Raw genomic sequence first — 16,680 nt, forward strand, 5'->3', positions numbered from 1 at the left:
CACTTCAACAGTTTTTTTATCCCCTCTCAATGTCATTAAGCGGCGAACTGCAAGAATTTTAGAATCTTATCAACAGCGGCCATCATATGTAGTAAACATAATTTGTTTCCTCCGTGTTTTGCCATTTTGCAAAGAAAATGATTTACAATTTCTATATATTCGACAAACAAGGAAATTTGCTATATTACCAAGAATGGACAAGACTCAAGCAATCAGGAATTACATGCGAAGAGGTGAGATAATTGCCATTAATGTAAAAATGATCTCCAAATTGTTTATTTCTTTAGGAGGCCAAGTTGATGTACGGAATGATTTACTCAATGAAGTCTTTTGTCAATAAAATCTCACCTACGGATATACGAGATGGCTACATGCACTACAAGACCAACAAGAATGCTCTTCACATCTTAGAAACTTCATCCGGACTTAAGTAACTTATAAATTCATGATTCCGGTTAATTTTCCAACTTCCAAACCTCAACCCAGCTGACCATTCATGAAAATTCTTTACCCAATACGTAAGTCATCAAATAAGAGATTCTAATTTTAACCTTCCAGGTTCGTCATGAACACAGATACAGCATCAACAGGCATAAAAGACTTTATGAATCAATTCTATTTGAAGGTATCCCATGGAGAAAATATTTATATAAAAAATTTTTAGAGAGCTAATATTGATATTTCCAGATATGGTTGGAGTATGTTGTGAAAAATCCTTTCTGCCTCCCTGAAAAACCCATCACATCTGAGCTTTTTAAGGCAAAGTGCGATGAGTTTATCAAACAATCAACATTCTACGGCGGCATCAAGAGTATTTAGGCTCCATATCTCTGTGATATCCATTCCTTGATCGTGTCAAGATGGATCTGACGAGCCATTATCACAGATTGAGGATCCTGACAAAGACAGAAACTCATTGACTTTCCACAAAAGATCATTCAAAATAAATCCATATAACTCACATTATTATTTTTAGCACGTAAATCAATATGATGGGCACCCTCGGGAATTATTACAATCTTTACACGATTGTTTGGAGTCCTCAAGACACCAGCTCCACTCCATGGATCCAACAAACCATTGCTAAACACAATGTTTGTGGCTGTGTTAATTTGATTTCCTCCATATCGAGTTATCATTTCAACTTCAGTACGTGGACGAACCCCGAGCTTTTTGAAGCATTCATCAGAGTATTTTTTAAAGTCCCAATCTTCCGGTTCAAACATATCCTTCAAGAGAAATATTCATAAGCTTTCTTACATCTTTGAATGTAATTTATCTTTAAAACAAACCTTTACTCCGTTACTACACATGGGCATCACCATTTCCGTGCATGCCTGAAAATCCCATCCTCTAGTACCCAAACGATCCGTTGCAGTCTCATTAATATCCAAACACTTAACTCTTCCAGTAAAATTTGAATACACAATGACAGCACTAGCCAGGGATTGGATCAATTGTGTGTCATTCAAATTATCTCCCTTGAAACGCCAACAAAACTCCCTCACAGGATTTGCAGGCAATGGTGCCAAAAAATTCGCTTCATATGGATAATTGGCCATTGCCAAATTACTGTACATCTCTGTTAGATAATCCAATAGTTGGTCAACATCTTCGTGCTTCGTGAGATTTGCACAAAGATTGAATTGACGCTTAAGAAAAGCTCTTCCATCATCAGTTTCTGCACGCGTTTTCAGAATTTTCCACGATTTCCGAATATTTTCTGAGCAATCTTTTGAATAAGCATTCGCAAACACCGACGTGAGTATTCTATTGTACACTCCGCAGGGAGTGATATCTTTAAATTGAAGAACAGGAGCTGAAGCAGCAATCGCACCCAAAACCATATGAGGATATTTCATTCGGAACCAAGCAGCCAACATTCCACCATAGGATCCACCAATTGCAATAACGGGGCGTCGGTTGCCAGGATTTATTTCTTGCAATATGGAAGCAAAGTCTGCGAGAGCTTGTTCAGATGACAAATAGCCCAATTGCTTTGCAGAATCATATGATTTGTTGCCGTAAGGAAGAGATTGACCATAGTATCTGAAAATTAGACATTCAATTTATAATTCTAAGTTAATTTATCTATTAGTGTGATAAACACAGACAATTTGCACCGTTCTAATATTTCCCGATGAAGAAAGCTTACCATGACTCATAAGGAAATATTAGGTGAGATTCTTAACAATCTCACCTACTATAATCCTAACAAAATTTCATGTCGTCCGATCGCGCTCAAACTTGGCCAAAATGTGTTTCGCCACTTCCTGATCACGAATATATGGGGGGCTAAGTTACGTTCCCGGCCGGCCGGCCGGCCGGCCGGCCGTCCGGCCGCTCTTTGGAGCTTAATAGCTCCTAAACTAAAAAAGATATCGACTTGCGGTTTTCGGCAAAGGTTATATATCGTATGAAAATTGCAACTTGGTGCATAGACCCCCCACCCCCCACCCCTCCTTCCGCCATTTTGAAGACCCCCCTTTTTTTGTTTTCTCAATAGCTCCGCCCCTATGGCATCGAGCGGGCTCAAATTTTAGTATGTTATAGCTGGGCCTTAGAGCTTTCCATCAATACCAAACTTGAGGTCCCCCGACCCCCCTGACCCGAGCTATAAGGGTCCAAAAAAAATTTCTTAAAATGGCCATAACTCCGGTTCTAATTGTCAGAATTTAAAATGTGAGGGCTTTTTGGAAAGATCTCGTGAAATGCCACTTCCCCTTCTAACATCGCAAGTTCATAAAACCACCGCTAGGGGCGCTTTTTTTAAAAAGAAAATTTTTAAATCTTAAAAGTTAAATAACTCAAAAATTCCTTATGCAATCGGGCTGAAATTTTAGTATGTTGTAGCCGTTGATTATACCTATCAAACAAAAAAAACCTTAAGTCGATCCATAACCCCTGACCCGAGCTATAAGGGGTCAAAGTTCGAACATTGACCGGCCTCTATCTCCGGTTTTAATTAACATAGCGACCTAAATTTTACCTTTTTGGTTTCGTCTCGATGAGCACTTTCAGATAGAAGTTTAAAAAGTCACCACAGGTGGCGCTGTGATAGCGTCAAAATTCATCGAAATTCAAAGTCACTTTTCTCAAAAACGGTATTGTGCAAGTTAATGAAATTTTAGTATGTTGTAGTCCAGTCTAGGACGTTTCCAAAATGGTGCGTATGTGCGCTGTGGTTTCAATAGAACCGGAGATATGAGGGGTCAAAGTTCACGAAATTCAAAAAATCATATCTCCGGTTCTATGTGACCGATTTTGATGAATGAGGGCTTAAACGAAAGATCTCACCAAATGCTACAACTTTCTAGAATATTTGAACTTCGTGGGACCAACACCAGGGGCGCCACAGTCGAAAAACCAATTTCAATATCACATAACCTCAATTATCTCGACTGTCGCTGAACCGATTTTGATGATTACTTCGACATAATTGTAGAGCACATTTGTCTCTATATTTCGTCCATACATCATTTTCCACTCAGACTACGCTATCACTCCGATTTTGCCGTTTAAGTGTGAAAAAATTGATTTTTCCCATAATAACGCTTTGAAATCACTCAGATGCCAATTTGACTGCCTCTACTCCACCAAGACACTTAAAATAGGGGTTTAAATGGAAAGTCCCGCAAAATACAACAATTCTTTGATATAGTTGAAGTTCAACAAATGACTACTTGGGGAACTCTGGATGAAAAAACGAGTTAAGAAACAAAAAACCTCGCTTATCTTGGCTTCTGAGTAATCGATGAGATCATGTTCTATGAGAAAATTATAGAGAACATTCTGGTCTACATTTCACCCATATAACACTTTTCTGTCAGTTCATCCAAGTCCTTGATATTTTGGTTTAAATACAAAATTTGTATAATTCACGAATTTGATTCAAGATAACTGAATGCCGTCTCCCAACTTCAGCTCTAAATCGAATTTGCATGCACTCCGAGTTAGCTCACGTTAAGAATCTCACCTACATAAGCCGGTTAGGATTATCTGTCCCTTTCATTACAAAGTAACTAAAGTTCTAATTCTCAAGCTGATCCTCGAGAATATTTATCCTTAGGAATAGGTGAAACTATCACTAGTGGGAGGTTATAAGGTTTCAGTTCTAAGGCTTAGCCATATGGCTAGACTTCACTAATTTCTTATGAGTCAGGATTTTTTGGAAAATTTTGACTTAGGATTATAGTAGACTATCTTTCAATTGGGCATTTGGGGCAAAATGTCATCCGGTTTATCGATAGATTTAGGCGTCAAAGCCTTTGCAAATTCCACAAAAAGCGCTCAATTATAAAGAATCGCGATAAAATAGGAAGAACTACAGCGAATTTGAGCAAATTAGCTTCATAATTAAACGTGAAAATTGTCAAAAAAATTTTTCGCCCGATTGAGCGAGAGTGTACTGTACATATAAAAAGCAAATCATCCATTAGTGTCTGAAAGAACCAATAAAATTATACTATTTAGGATTTAGAGACCTTCGCTATCTAGACAGTCTTGAAGACTACCTTAGGATCATGGTTTAAACTTAGAGAGGTCCTTTGCATAAAATTTGTTTATGGGCTGATTTTCTTCCTACTGCAGCCAGGTCACTTTAGGCCTATTATGCACTCCTTATGTTCTATCTTAAATCCCAAGGCTATGAACGTGCTGTATCACACAGCTCCATATGCGTTCTGATACATAATATCGCTTTATATAATAACCTACCTCGGACTTGGATTTGTGCACTGAATGTGTATTATTTGTATTATATTGAACTCTGCATGTCGAAACTGGGTTTTTATACCAACCTATCTTTTAAGACGGTTCATGCGGTTAATTGTCAATTACATTAGTTTACCATTCGCATTTATTAGTCGAATTCGAGACAGCTAGCTGAAAAAACTTACCCACCTACACTAGACTCAACCCGAAACCTCATAGTCATAAAGACACTACTCTATCCACCGATCTACTGAGGCCTCAATCAGATCCTTTGTACAAATTTCTATTTACCTAATACTTACCGTCAAATTTATAAACTAGATATTTTTGTAGGTTGATTCTGAGTCTATTTGAAGCTTCAGGATCGACTTCTAGTTAAGGCAATTGTTTTGTTAATTCTCTATCTAGGGAATTCTTACCATTTTACGTTCCCCACCCCTCCTTATTTTGTATATGCGAAAAATAACGTCTACACTATAATGGTGTCCACATACTTTAGAAGCAATTTTCGTCAAAAATAGCATTTTTTATTTGATGTTTCTGCCGACAATGATATGGCAAATTTTCTTTAAAAAACATTTTTTTTAATTGAAAAAAATGTCCCCCCCCCCTTCTCACAAATTAAATACTAAAATAAGTTTTTAAGACCTAAAAATGTGTGTTTTACGACTATAAAAATCTTAAAACACTTATTTTTAACACTATATTTAAAAAAAAATACTATTACCTACATTTCCCCCATTACGGAAAGATATCGACGTATCAGTTCCATACTATTCTAAGTTGACTACGAATATTTTTACTTCGAAAGTTGATTTGTTTCTGAGATTGAAATCGAAATAAAACTGGTGACACTTTGGTGCTCATCGGACGTTCAGGTAACGAGATATTCATTTTTTTTTGTGAAATTTGACAATAAAGAATTAAGACGTAAAGGACCTGCAATCGATTATTCTAAGCCCTCAGTGTAAGGCTGCTTGGAATAAATCTTTACTGCCAAATTTTACAGCCTAAATTCTAAATCTTCTCGAGGATCAACCTGAGTCTATTTTTGTTCTTAGGTTTGTCTAACTAGCAATATATACCGGTAACACCGGTATTTATATGGTCAACCGGGTATAATTAAGCACTATGACTAAATTAGCAAGAAATATTTCACTCCCAGCGATTAACGGAATTATTGGTAAACAAAGTGGAATTGAGAAAGATTATAATTATATTCTATTATCGAGGTTCAATTGAAAATATGACCCTAAGACTGACCTGTGCTCGGCAAAAATGAGCTCAGCATTGAGTCCGTTGTTTCGGTCACTTACTGCATCCCACATGAATCCTGTGTTCTGGGCAAACAGTTCAATGTCTCCCTCATTTCCTGTGTAAAACAGGATGGCAGCAGCATTGGGTTCAGTTGCATATGTATCATTTTTGAGATATCTAAAGAGAAATGTGAATAATATTTTGGCAATTGTAATTTCAATAAAAGGAAACAATTTTACCTCAATTTAAATGTATCATTATTAGCAAACCCAAAATGATCCACAGGTACCTCAAGCCACTGAGTTGTGTATAAATACTCTCCCAAAGAGGAATCAATCCCAGAAATAGATAAAAACGCAAAAATTAGACAGAATAGACGAGAGTTTATTTGATTCGGCTCCATGTTGCACTACCACAAACTGCTAGAAAACACTGAAAAAACCAAAGTGACGCTTGACGGCGAAATTTTTAGGGGGTCGATTTTTTTCATTCAAATATTCATTTTTGGCTAAAACTCGGGTTTTTTGCAATTGTGTTTCATTTTTTTGTAAGTATTATCTACTTTATGATCCTATTATTGATATTTATAAATAATATCAGAAAAACACCATATATATTTTGTGCATATCATGCGGAGAAGTTTGGTTTTAAAGGGCTTCTGGAATTTTCTCTAATTTCCTGGAATTTTTCTGATTTTTACTACACTTCCAGGTTTATTTACTTGAGAATGGATCAAGACAAATCCAGTAGTAATAGTTCCTTTGAGGACTTGACCAGTACAGCGGCAGAACTGGAGAAATTGCCCGAGAAGCCAGAGGAGAAAGTTCAGGAAGATGTCATGGACATTTTGGGCAATGGACAGTTGACCAAGAAGGTGACTTGCATTTTTATTTCTTAACTCTTGTTTTAAAATTTTAATTATTAAAAAAAAATATATTGCAGGTGATAATTAAGGGCAAAGAAGAACAGAAACCTCTAACAGGTGATGTCTGTAAGATCACATTTGAGGGCAAACTAGAAGATGGAACTGTTGTGGAGAAAGAGGAAAATTTTCTTATAAATGTCGGCGAACACGAGGTCTGTCAGGGACTGGATATGACCCTAGCACTCATGTATCCAGGAGAGAAAGCTGAAGTTGTTGTAAGCCCTCGCTTTGCCTATGGATCTTTGGGTCTTAAGAATGACAGAGATACGACAAGGAATATCCCGCCAGACTCCACGGTAATCGTCATTGATTTCCATTTTATTTTAGACATCACTTATGAGTATAATAAAATTTACAGATCAGTTACACAGTTCAGCTTATTTCCTGTGAGCCTGAAGATGAATCCCAGACCAAGACATTCGAAAATCGTAAAATTATTGGGTAAGTTTGCTACCATCATTTTTTTTTAATAATAAATTAATAATTATTGTAACACTAACAAGATAAAACTATTCAATTATTTTAAATTCGAATGCTGGAATTGTTTAATATTTAATTAAGCACGAACGAATCCTTGAAATTCTTAACATGTTTTTTGAAAAACAATTTATAGATGCATCATCAATATTAGGCAGGTGTTTTCTTAATAATCCCAGATATTGTAATCGTCCCAAAATTGCATGTACTCTGATTGGGCTCGAACTTTGCCAAAATTATTTTCGTAACTGCTTCATTAAGACCATTATGCCTAAAAAATATCTCGGCTATCCCATCCTTAAAGCTTAAATATCAGAATTTGACGATTAGGGTAAATCATGAAAATCTAGTTATGTGCCAATACTTCTTCTAACACCGAATATACGTAAAACCATCGCTAGGGACTTATTTTATAAGAAATAAATTTAATTGTAATTTTTTTAATTTAAAAATGTAGAAGCCATTTCGTATAAATTGATAGGAGATTTTTGTAACTCCACTTTCTCAAACAAGGAAAACCTGACTTATACCTGAAACAAGCTATAAGGGATTAAAGTTTTTCTCTTAACAAGACACTTTAGTGACATAAAATCAACAAACATGCGGAGTGCTCGAACTGAGATAGAGCTATACGCGTATTATTTTTCTCGCATGGTCTTTTGGTGCTTACTGATAATGCGCCTTTTAGAATGTTCTGGCCAGGGTTGCAAGAGTTACAAGCATACGGACAAATAAAAAAATGTAAATAATGAGAAAGATAAGTAATTTATTGTTATTTTACCAATTCATTACTGATTTCAAGACCTTTCCAAAAAATCCAAATGTAACCAAATCGGTTGAAAAATAGACCCTCTAAAGCAGTAAAAACTTTTTCCTTAAAAACATCAAGATGGCTATATTTTTTAGATCATGTACAAAATGCTCATCTTCGCCTTTAAAATATGTATATCTAAAAATAAAAGAAATCGTAAGAGCCGTTTTCGACATAAACCAAAAAACATAGTGTTGGAGGGATGGAGGGAGGTAGGGGAAAATAAAAAATATAATAATGATCCTTTGGTCGACTTATGGGGGAATCCTCCGAAGATCAGATGTTCGTATCTCTTACCGATTAGCCTTTAGTTGGGTTACAAGTTTTCATATAAAAAAAAGAATATTTAAAAAAGATAAGTCATTTACGGGTACTCTTCCGATTCATTATCATTTGTGACAGATACAGCCGGATTGAAAATTTTAAGACGTTTTCAAAAAATCCAAATTTAATCAAATCAGTTGATAAATAGGCACGCTAGAGTGAATATACTTTGACCTTCAAAAATTCAAGATGGCGATATTTTTTAGGTCATAGCTGGGTAACCTTTAAAACATATCTAAAAATAAAAAAAAATGTCTTTCTGCGTTCGAGCAGTGAAATTAAACTATTAAACAAAATTAATAAAACCTCAAAACCTTGAAAATCCAACTGTTGCAGATATCGATACCTATATAACTCATAACATCTAAGAAGTTTTCCTCAAAATACCAATGAATAATAATTTTCTTTTTTGTGAGAAATACAATGCTTAATTATTGTAATTTCCAGGTGTTTGATTAAAAAAATAATTCATCAATATGCGATTTTGAAAATTCCTAACTTTTGAGTTTAAATATTCACTATATAGCAAATAACTGGAGATTTGCAAAAATATCCTGTGGGACACCAGTGCAGTGTTCCAATCGTCTTTAAAGAGTTAAATATTTACCGGCCTTTCAAATATTTTCCACTTTGACTTAAATCTCAACTGATCATTTTACTTTAATCTCGGTTAGATCTGCAAAAATATCCTGTGGGACACCAGTGCAGTGTTCCAATCGTCTTTAAAGAGTTAAATATTTACCGGCCTTTCAAATATTTTCCACTTTGACTTAAATCTCAACTGATCATTTTACTTTAATCTCGGTTAACACCTCCGTTGCAAGTATAAAATTCACCAATAGTATAGTGCTGTGGTAGGGGGTTTGGAGTAGTTTCATAAATTTCATACATGCATGACAGTATGATTCATTATTATCATGAATCGTTAAGCAAATCATTCTTATAAAAAGGGAAAAAAGTTTAACTGCAATAAAGAGTTTCTCCTCCTTTTATCTCCAAAAAATTAATCGCAGTTTTCTAAATACATTTTTAAAGCTTTAAATTGAATAAGCAAGGGTACAAATGAGTAAATTTTAAACAGAATCTAAATTTGAACCTTGATAATTCCTCACTGTTTCAGATGACACAAGAAAAAAAAACCTCATTGCAGTACTCTTGATTGTTCAAATTATTGCTTCTTTGTGGTCTTCCTTTTCTCTTTGCCCTTCTGAAACAGTGAGGAAATCTCAAAGTATAAATTTAAATTCTATTCAAAATTATATACTCCATGTATTCTATATTCATTTTAGTTAGAACTTTTATTAAGCAGTTAAATTATCATGTAAGTGTTGACTTTAGTACAGTTTTAACAATTAGATGTTAATGGCTCCGGCACACCTTTTAGATCAGGAATATCTCATGAAATCAAAATTCACATCCCAAATTCGATTGGGCTAAATTGAATTTGTTGTGATGTTTAAAAGAAGAATAACAGTGCGAAAGAAGGAGATACACATATGCAAATCGTGTGATAAAAGATGTACCAGTAGGGGAAAGTGCTCTCCCTTCGAATAATGTGAATTTCTTTTGTTTTTCGTAAGAGATTTACACTAAATTATCAAGGAATTATCATCAATTGATGATAAGCCAACTAATATTTAATAGAAATATGTAAGCCTCTTAGGAAAACTAAAAGAAAATTCACTTTATTCGAAGGCATGAACGTTCGAAGGGAGAGTACTTACCCCTACTGGAGCCTATAACTATAATTTATGATTTAGGTTTATTGAACAAAATTTAATTATTTACTGTTTATGTATTTTGTGCCTGAATTTATACTGTTATAGAGTTTAGGTTAAGATGAGACCAAAAAAATGGAATGGATTTTCTGTAATTCACTATAATCGGAGATATAGAAAGTCCAATTTCTTTAAATTTAAAACATATTTTTGGTTCTATTTTACCGAATTTGGTGATTATAGCTATAGCGCCTATTTTCATATATCTGTCAGTATACCCCGTCTATTTAAATCCAAGACATTTTGTTTTGGTTTAGATACAAAATATCTACATTAACACAACTATTAATGGAAATTACTATATAATGCCCAATGCACAATAACTATGTAAACATGTTTTTGTTATTTCAATGAGAGTGACTGAAACCTAGATCTTCACCTCGCTCGCACTCATAGGAAATTTTGAAAACATATTTACAAACAAAAGTTATTGTGCGCTGAACATAACGTTTCCCGACTTTTGTACATTAAGAATCTCACCTACAATAAGGTTATCTAGGCTTATCACTTATTTTTTTACTATTCCTCTTTATTGAATAATTTAATGTGTAAATTTTGATAAATTAAATTTATGAAACCTTTTTAAACACAAAATGCTTTTCCGACAAAATATTTAATTATGAAATTCAAGTTCTTGACTAAATGTTAAATATATCTTAACTAATACACTGGCTTCAGTCATAAGACTTAGCCATATACCTTAACTTGTTTAATGTCTTTATCAGTCACGATTTCTTGGAAAAATTGAACTTGTGATTGAATTATTATTATAATTACAAAGATTATTTTATTATTAGAAATCGCAAGAGGGAACGTGGAAATTTCTGGTACAATCGTTCCGAGTACAATTTGGCCATTCAGCTCTATCGACGCGCTCTTGAGTATTTGGACGATTCTGAAGGCTCTCCAGAGACAAGTCTCGAATCTTTTACCACCAGTCAGCTGCAGGAGCTACTGGAATTACGAATCTTTGTGTACAATAACCTAGCAGCAGCTCAGACAAAGATTCAAGCCTATGATACAGCCCTAAAATCAATTGAGAATGTTCTTCGTGTGCAGCCTGAAAATGTGAAGGCTCTCTATCGCAAAGGCAAAATTCTGGAGGCTCAAGGAGACACAAATAGCGCCATTGCAATCTTCCAGCGAGCAGCAACACTTGATCCGACAAATAAATCTTTCCAGACGGAATTGGCCAAGTTGATCCTCAAACGGAGCCGAGAGATGCGCAATGAGAAGGATTTGTACCAGAAGATGCTGGGACATGCCCAGAAATTGGAGCAGAAGGACAAGAGAAAAGTGGACACATGCACTGTGGTAAATTGGCGACCATGGGGCTTGCTTTTGGGTACAGTGTTAGTAGGAGTGGCAGGAGTGGCCATGTATAGATACAAATACTTCTAAGGGAAATTGTCAATCTCCGAGAGGGTAATAACGGTAATAAGTAATAACTAAGAAAACAAACCCATTATTTTTTACATTCTCTAACACAGAAAAAATGCAATCTGACTTCTTCACCAAAAAAAAAATCTGAAGTTCTTTTTCTCCAAAAATGTTACCCCAAAAATGCATACATATTTTCCTGTAAGTTATTTCTTGTTGAAAAAGACCTCTTTGGAAGGAATTATTATGCTGAAATATATTTTTTTTTAATTGTTCAGGAGAGTCAACGTCAGTCGCTAAAAGTGGCTTGAAAAGGTGAAAGTGTTCTATCAATTATTTTTCTTTCTTTTTGCCACACACTTTTCTCCATTCCACAATACAAGAAGCATTTAGATGATGGTAGAGGAAATGTACATATATTTAAAATAAATATTACAATGGATTTTTTGCAATTTTTTTCTGATTTTCATTTGGGCAAAAGAAGGGATATTTCAACGGAAAAATTTCAAATACGTTCATCATAACCTCACTTTTCAGTGATAGCGCGTTGTCAACAAGAACAAACTCGAGTGTGTTTTGTGTTTTCCGAGAATTTTTCAAATTTTCACTTAATATTGTGATGTTCCTGATATAATCTCGCATCTGCAATCACCACGAAAAGATTCAGAAATCAAATCAGTGAAAATCATGAATACCCAGGCCCGAGACTTTCGGAATCTCAAGACTTGTGTGCAGGAAGATCGACTTGGACAGGTATCAGTGTCCTCCGTGGTTGATATCTGCAAATCTTATGCTCAATCCGAAGGCACGATTGATGGGAATATAGAAGTGATTAATTTCTTCTTTACCACGCGAGGTATTGCCGACAAAATACTCTTGGAGCAGGCTCAGAGCATTCTCCAAACATGTCTTCCGCATATCCGGAAATTTGTCAGTCAAAATCTCAATTCCTGTCTAAAGGATAATTTAATTGATATTCTTGACAAGATTCTCATAATCATTGAAACTCTACAGAATACAGTACAATTTTTTACCAGGAAATTCAATTGGACGAATTATCATCTGACCCTCAAGGATTTTTACATAAACATCCTTAGTATCCTCACGGATATCTTTGTGTTCTTCAAGAAAAGAAGCGATTCCAGAGATTCTCCTTATAATAATATCAGACAACTGATTGAAAAATTGATTAAACAAGTTTCTGAGCTGTATATCTTCATCCTGGGAAAGTTATCTAGCCCAGAAATAACATATTTTGTTGATTTTACCACCTCAGAGAGAGAATTTCTCATCGAAATCTTGAAAATCCTTTTTTTCATTGGAGAAATTACACCATCAATTAATCCATCCCTCTGGACAAATACTTGGAAAAATACTCATAAAATTATCTCTGCTAACAAAAAAGAGCTACAGAAGGACGTGAAAGGATCAGTGGAGTGCTTACAGGCACCTATCAAGTTTATTTGCCAACAAATCCGAGAAAAAATCCGGGATGTTGTACAGAGAAATCCGGCAAATACTCAGGAAATCCTCAAAATTACTGCATTCTACCTCTCAATAATTACGAATATCATTGAATTCTTCCCTGGAGACCTTCTTCCGCATTCCTTCATGATTCTCGAGAATCTCTTCTATCTACAATCGTAAGGAATGATAAAATATTGTTTTTTTTTTTAAATATAATTTTTTAGTATATTTCGGTTTTTAGTGTAAAGTTCCTAGTGAAGTCAGACAGAGCTGAAGAGATCAACAAAATAATCACGACACCCTTCATGAAGAACATTGGTACTCTGCGAAAGAATACGCAATTCATCGAGTGCCTGTTGAATGCAAATTACTCCCATGACTCAGAACGTTACGCTTTCCTTATGATTAGCCTGGAAATGCTGAAAGCGATGATTAAAGACAAAAATTTAAAGGATCAGGAGACAGCAGAAAAATCAGAAGTGATTCAAAAAATCTTCTCAGTCATCCCGAAATGTAAGTTATTCTTTGAAAACTTCAAGCATTTTTAACGTAAATATAATCCCAGAAATATTTTTGTCTCTTCGGGTTCTCTTACTAGTTAAACCTAAATCATTAAAAACTTAAAATATTGGCAAAAAACGAACAAAAAAAATAAGGAAAGGAGTGATTATTTAAAATTTAAAAGAAATTTAAAAAAAAATGCTTTATCATGTTATTCTCCTTTACCTCGTTTAGCATAACATCATAACTATTTATTTTTTAAAATTTTTCTGGGCTGGATTTAACAAATAATGTGTTTTTATACCAAAAATTTCAAGAAGATATTTGTCGTTTCTTTGTCTTCCAAAAAAGAGATGGCAAAGCGTCCCAGCTTTGCAGAATGCTCGAATTCACGAGAGTAGTAAGCATAAAGCAGAGTACTGTTTTGTGGGCGTGGCTTTCCATGGAGCACGATACTGTTTTGTGCCGCCACGTCGATAGCTCTGGTGGGTGGTCTACGTGCAGGCTTGTTTCCCCGCTCCGCGCTCCTCCCCTCCTCCCGCTCTTCACCATTTTTGTTAATTATTTTAACTGAATATGGAGCACAATACTGATTTATGGGCGTGGCTTGTCTGTGGATATGGTGCACAATACTGATGGGGGGGAGAATTTTGATTGGCTATAAAGCACGATACTGTTTTGGGGGCGTGGCTTTGTATGTGGATATGGAGCACAATACCGTTGCAGGAAGCATTTTGATTGGTTATAAAGCACGATACTGTTTTGGGGGCGTGGCTTGTTTGTGGGTATGGAGCATAATACTGTTGGGGAAGCATTTTCATTGGTTATAAAGCACGATACTGTTTGGGGAAGCGTTTTCATTGGCTATGGAGTACGATGCAGTTGTTTGAAATCTGATCCATTTCAGACTCCATATTGGACTTTACGCTGTGAGCTTTAGATGTGGCCATCTTGAACTTTTTGAGCTTTGAACTTTTTGAGATGTTAAATGAAATTTTAGGTGAGATTCTTCAGAATATTTTTCCTCTATGCACTGTCCAAGTGAGGAAAAATGCAACTGCAATATGAGACCTTTTCGCACTCGCTATCATATGTGAATGAGTATGCAGAGTGCAAGAATTTGATTCCTTCAGACGGAGGAAGGCAACACGGAAAAAATGTCTTGATGAGTGGAATTTCACAATATTTTGAAAGCCTTACTTGGTGAATTTGGCAATAAGTATAAATAGGCGGTATTGATAATGCAATAAATTATTTGATCATGAATACTCTTCAAATGAGGGAAAAATTGCTTGACAATAGTTACACAAGAAAACTTTTTGGTGGAGTTTATCCTATAGACAAACTTCCCAAATATAATGTTAAATTTCCTTCTATAATCATCGTCAACACGGCCCCCTCTCATCATCCCGGTAAACATTGGATTGCAATTTATCTTCCTACAGATAATAATCCAGTTGAAATTTTTGATTCATATGGCCGTTTTCTAAAAAATAAATATTTAGCACGATTTATTAGACAAAATTTTCGGAATAGAATACTTATTTACAATAAGAAGCAACTTCAGGCAGAGTTTTCATCAGTGTGTGGGCAATATTGCTGTATGTATGCGTATTTTCGATCAAAAGGAAAGTCTATGTCCGAATTTCTCCGAATATTTGGCACAAATACACATACAAACGATCGAAAAATACAAAAACTTTTTAGAAACGTATATCAATAAAATCAAATAAGGACTTTTGTCAGTTTGTCACTAGAATTCAAAGAGTGAAGTTATGGGTAACACACAATCCAAGATGGGAAAGATTGTTCAGACTAAAGAGTAAAAAAGTTGCTAAAAACCAAAGTGAAAAAAAGATAACACCGAAACAATCTTCAAACAAGAAATCTGGACATGTAGAAGAAGGAACTTCAGATCAGGGTTCAGCTGCAGAGACAATTTCCATGGATATTGGACCATTTATGGAAAAGGAACCTAGACCACTGACTGAGATGACTATTCTAAATGGATATACGTACTTTTTAAATGATCTGAATACTACTTTTGTCACTGTTGGATTCTGGAGTCATGAATTTACACCGATCGTGAAAATTTCTGCAACAAACTATTGGCTTGGATCTGACACTGTTTACTTTACCCAAAAGTCATGGAATATGCTGTGTTCCAGCGAGGCGAATATCAGAGATATCCTGAAGAATGGTGAAACAGACTTCATGCACGCTGGATATATAAATTCAAGATTTGAAAATTTGGAATTTAATTTCATTCAAGTTGAAAATATGAAGCCAATAATGCTGTCTCAAAATGGAAATACAATTCTCTTAAACGAAAAAGAATTTGATTGTCTCATGAATTTAAAATATTTCATAAATGTTACTCTGATTTATAATCATTCAATTCAGAATTATATTAAACAATATTTTGAGAATTATATACAAACATGTAAAATAGCAGGAGTAAATAAACTCGAAGCTACTTCATTTTCACCTCCTGTAGAACATCGTTCACCGATAAATTACTTCAGATTATTTACCGAAATAAGTTTCTATATTGAAAAAATTTATTCATCTACAAATTTGGATAAGGATAAAATGTAATTTTATGATCTTAAAAATAAAGAAAAATATTCTTATACTTGCTGTCTTTTCCTCACATCGTAAACTACTCAAAGTGGAAAAACATCAACGTTGCAATTCAGTGGACATTGAAAGATATTTATTTTCAATATAAAAACATTTATTAAACAAAATTTAAAAGTATATACCCTATTCTACTGATATATAAAATAATTATTCAACCGTTATAATCTATTTACAAAAAATTAAAAATAAAATCTTATTCCATATATAAAACTAAAATCCAAATGGTAAAGTTTCATTATTTTCAATGCAACGGCGCTTTATTAATGTAAATTGGGCTGTTTTTGAAGAGGGTCCAGATACAATTTTAAAATATTTCTGACGTTGAATTTTGTTTGGATAAGTTACTTTAATTTCTTTATCGTCGCAGAGGACCAAGGACTTTAAACTTTCAAAATTTATATCTC

General features: G+C 34.6%; 5 protein-coding genes across 6 annotated transcripts in view; 3 read left to right on the forward strand and 2 right to left on the reverse strand.

Moving 5' to 3' along the window:
- Window positions 1–16,680, reverse strand: part of LOC129801718 (rhodanese domain-containing protein CG4456) — an 887,636-nt gene that overhangs the window by 345,972 nt on the left and 524,984 nt on the right. The window lies entirely within an intron of this gene.
- On the forward strand, window positions 55–961 carry LOC129801720 (trafficking protein particle complex subunit 1). Its single transcript, XM_055847010.1, has 4 exons — window positions 55–233; window positions 288–430; window positions 559–625; window positions 688–961. The coding sequence occupies exons 1-4, from the start codon at window positions 138–140 to the stop codon at window positions 817–819; spliced, it is 438 nt and encodes a 145-aa protein (XP_055702985.1). The 5' UTR covers window positions 55–137; the 3' UTR covers window positions 820–961.
- LOC129801695 (lysosomal Pro-X carboxypeptidase) lies at window positions 599–6,390 on the reverse strand. Its single transcript, XM_055846977.1, has 5 exons — window positions 6,210–6,390; window positions 5,977–6,147; window positions 1,293–2,049; window positions 963–1,229; window positions 599–896 (listed from the first exon to the last, which is right to left on the reverse strand). Exons 1-5 carry the CDS (start codon window positions 6,371–6,373, stop codon window positions 816–818), a joined length of 1,440 nt encoding a protein of 479 aa, XP_055702952.1. The 5' UTR covers window positions 6,374–6,390; the 3' UTR covers window positions 599–815.
- LOC129801707 (peptidyl-prolyl cis-trans isomerase FKBP8) lies at window positions 6,403–12,117 on the forward strand. 2 transcript variants are annotated; one of them, XR_008751721.1, is made up of 6 exons: window positions 6,403–6,517; window positions 6,682–6,844; window positions 6,913–7,191; window positions 7,254–7,336; window positions 11,083–11,866; window positions 11,944–12,117. XR_008751721.1 is itself a non-coding variant. In XM_055846990.1 (5 exons), the coding sequence occupies exons 2-5, from the start codon at window positions 6,698–6,700 to the stop codon at window positions 11,684–11,686; spliced, it is 1,113 nt and encodes a 370-aa protein (XP_055702965.1). In that variant the 5' UTR covers window positions 6,455–6,517; window positions 6,682–6,697; the 3' UTR covers window positions 11,687–12,117. The 2 variants fall into 2 exon arrangements, 1 of the variants encoding a protein (XP_055702965.1); XM_055846990.1 differs by having other exon boundaries at window positions 6,455–6,517; window positions 11,083–12,117.
- Window positions 12,184–13,779, forward strand: LOC129801700 (uncharacterized). The gene is made up of 2 exons (XM_055846983.1): window positions 12,184–13,308; window positions 13,374–13,779. The coding sequence occupies exons 1-2, from the start codon at window positions 12,353–12,355 to the stop codon at window positions 13,678–13,680; spliced, it is 1,263 nt and encodes a 420-aa protein (XP_055702958.1). The 5' UTR covers window positions 12,184–12,352; the 3' UTR covers window positions 13,681–13,779.

Source organism: Phlebotomus papatasi, chromosome 2 (assembly GCF_024763615.1).
Source record: "Phlebotomus papatasi isolate M1 chromosome 2, Ppap_2.1, whole genome shotgun sequence".
NCBI classification, from domain to species: Eukaryota; Metazoa; Arthropoda; class Insecta; order Diptera; family Psychodidae; genus Phlebotomus; species Phlebotomus papatasi.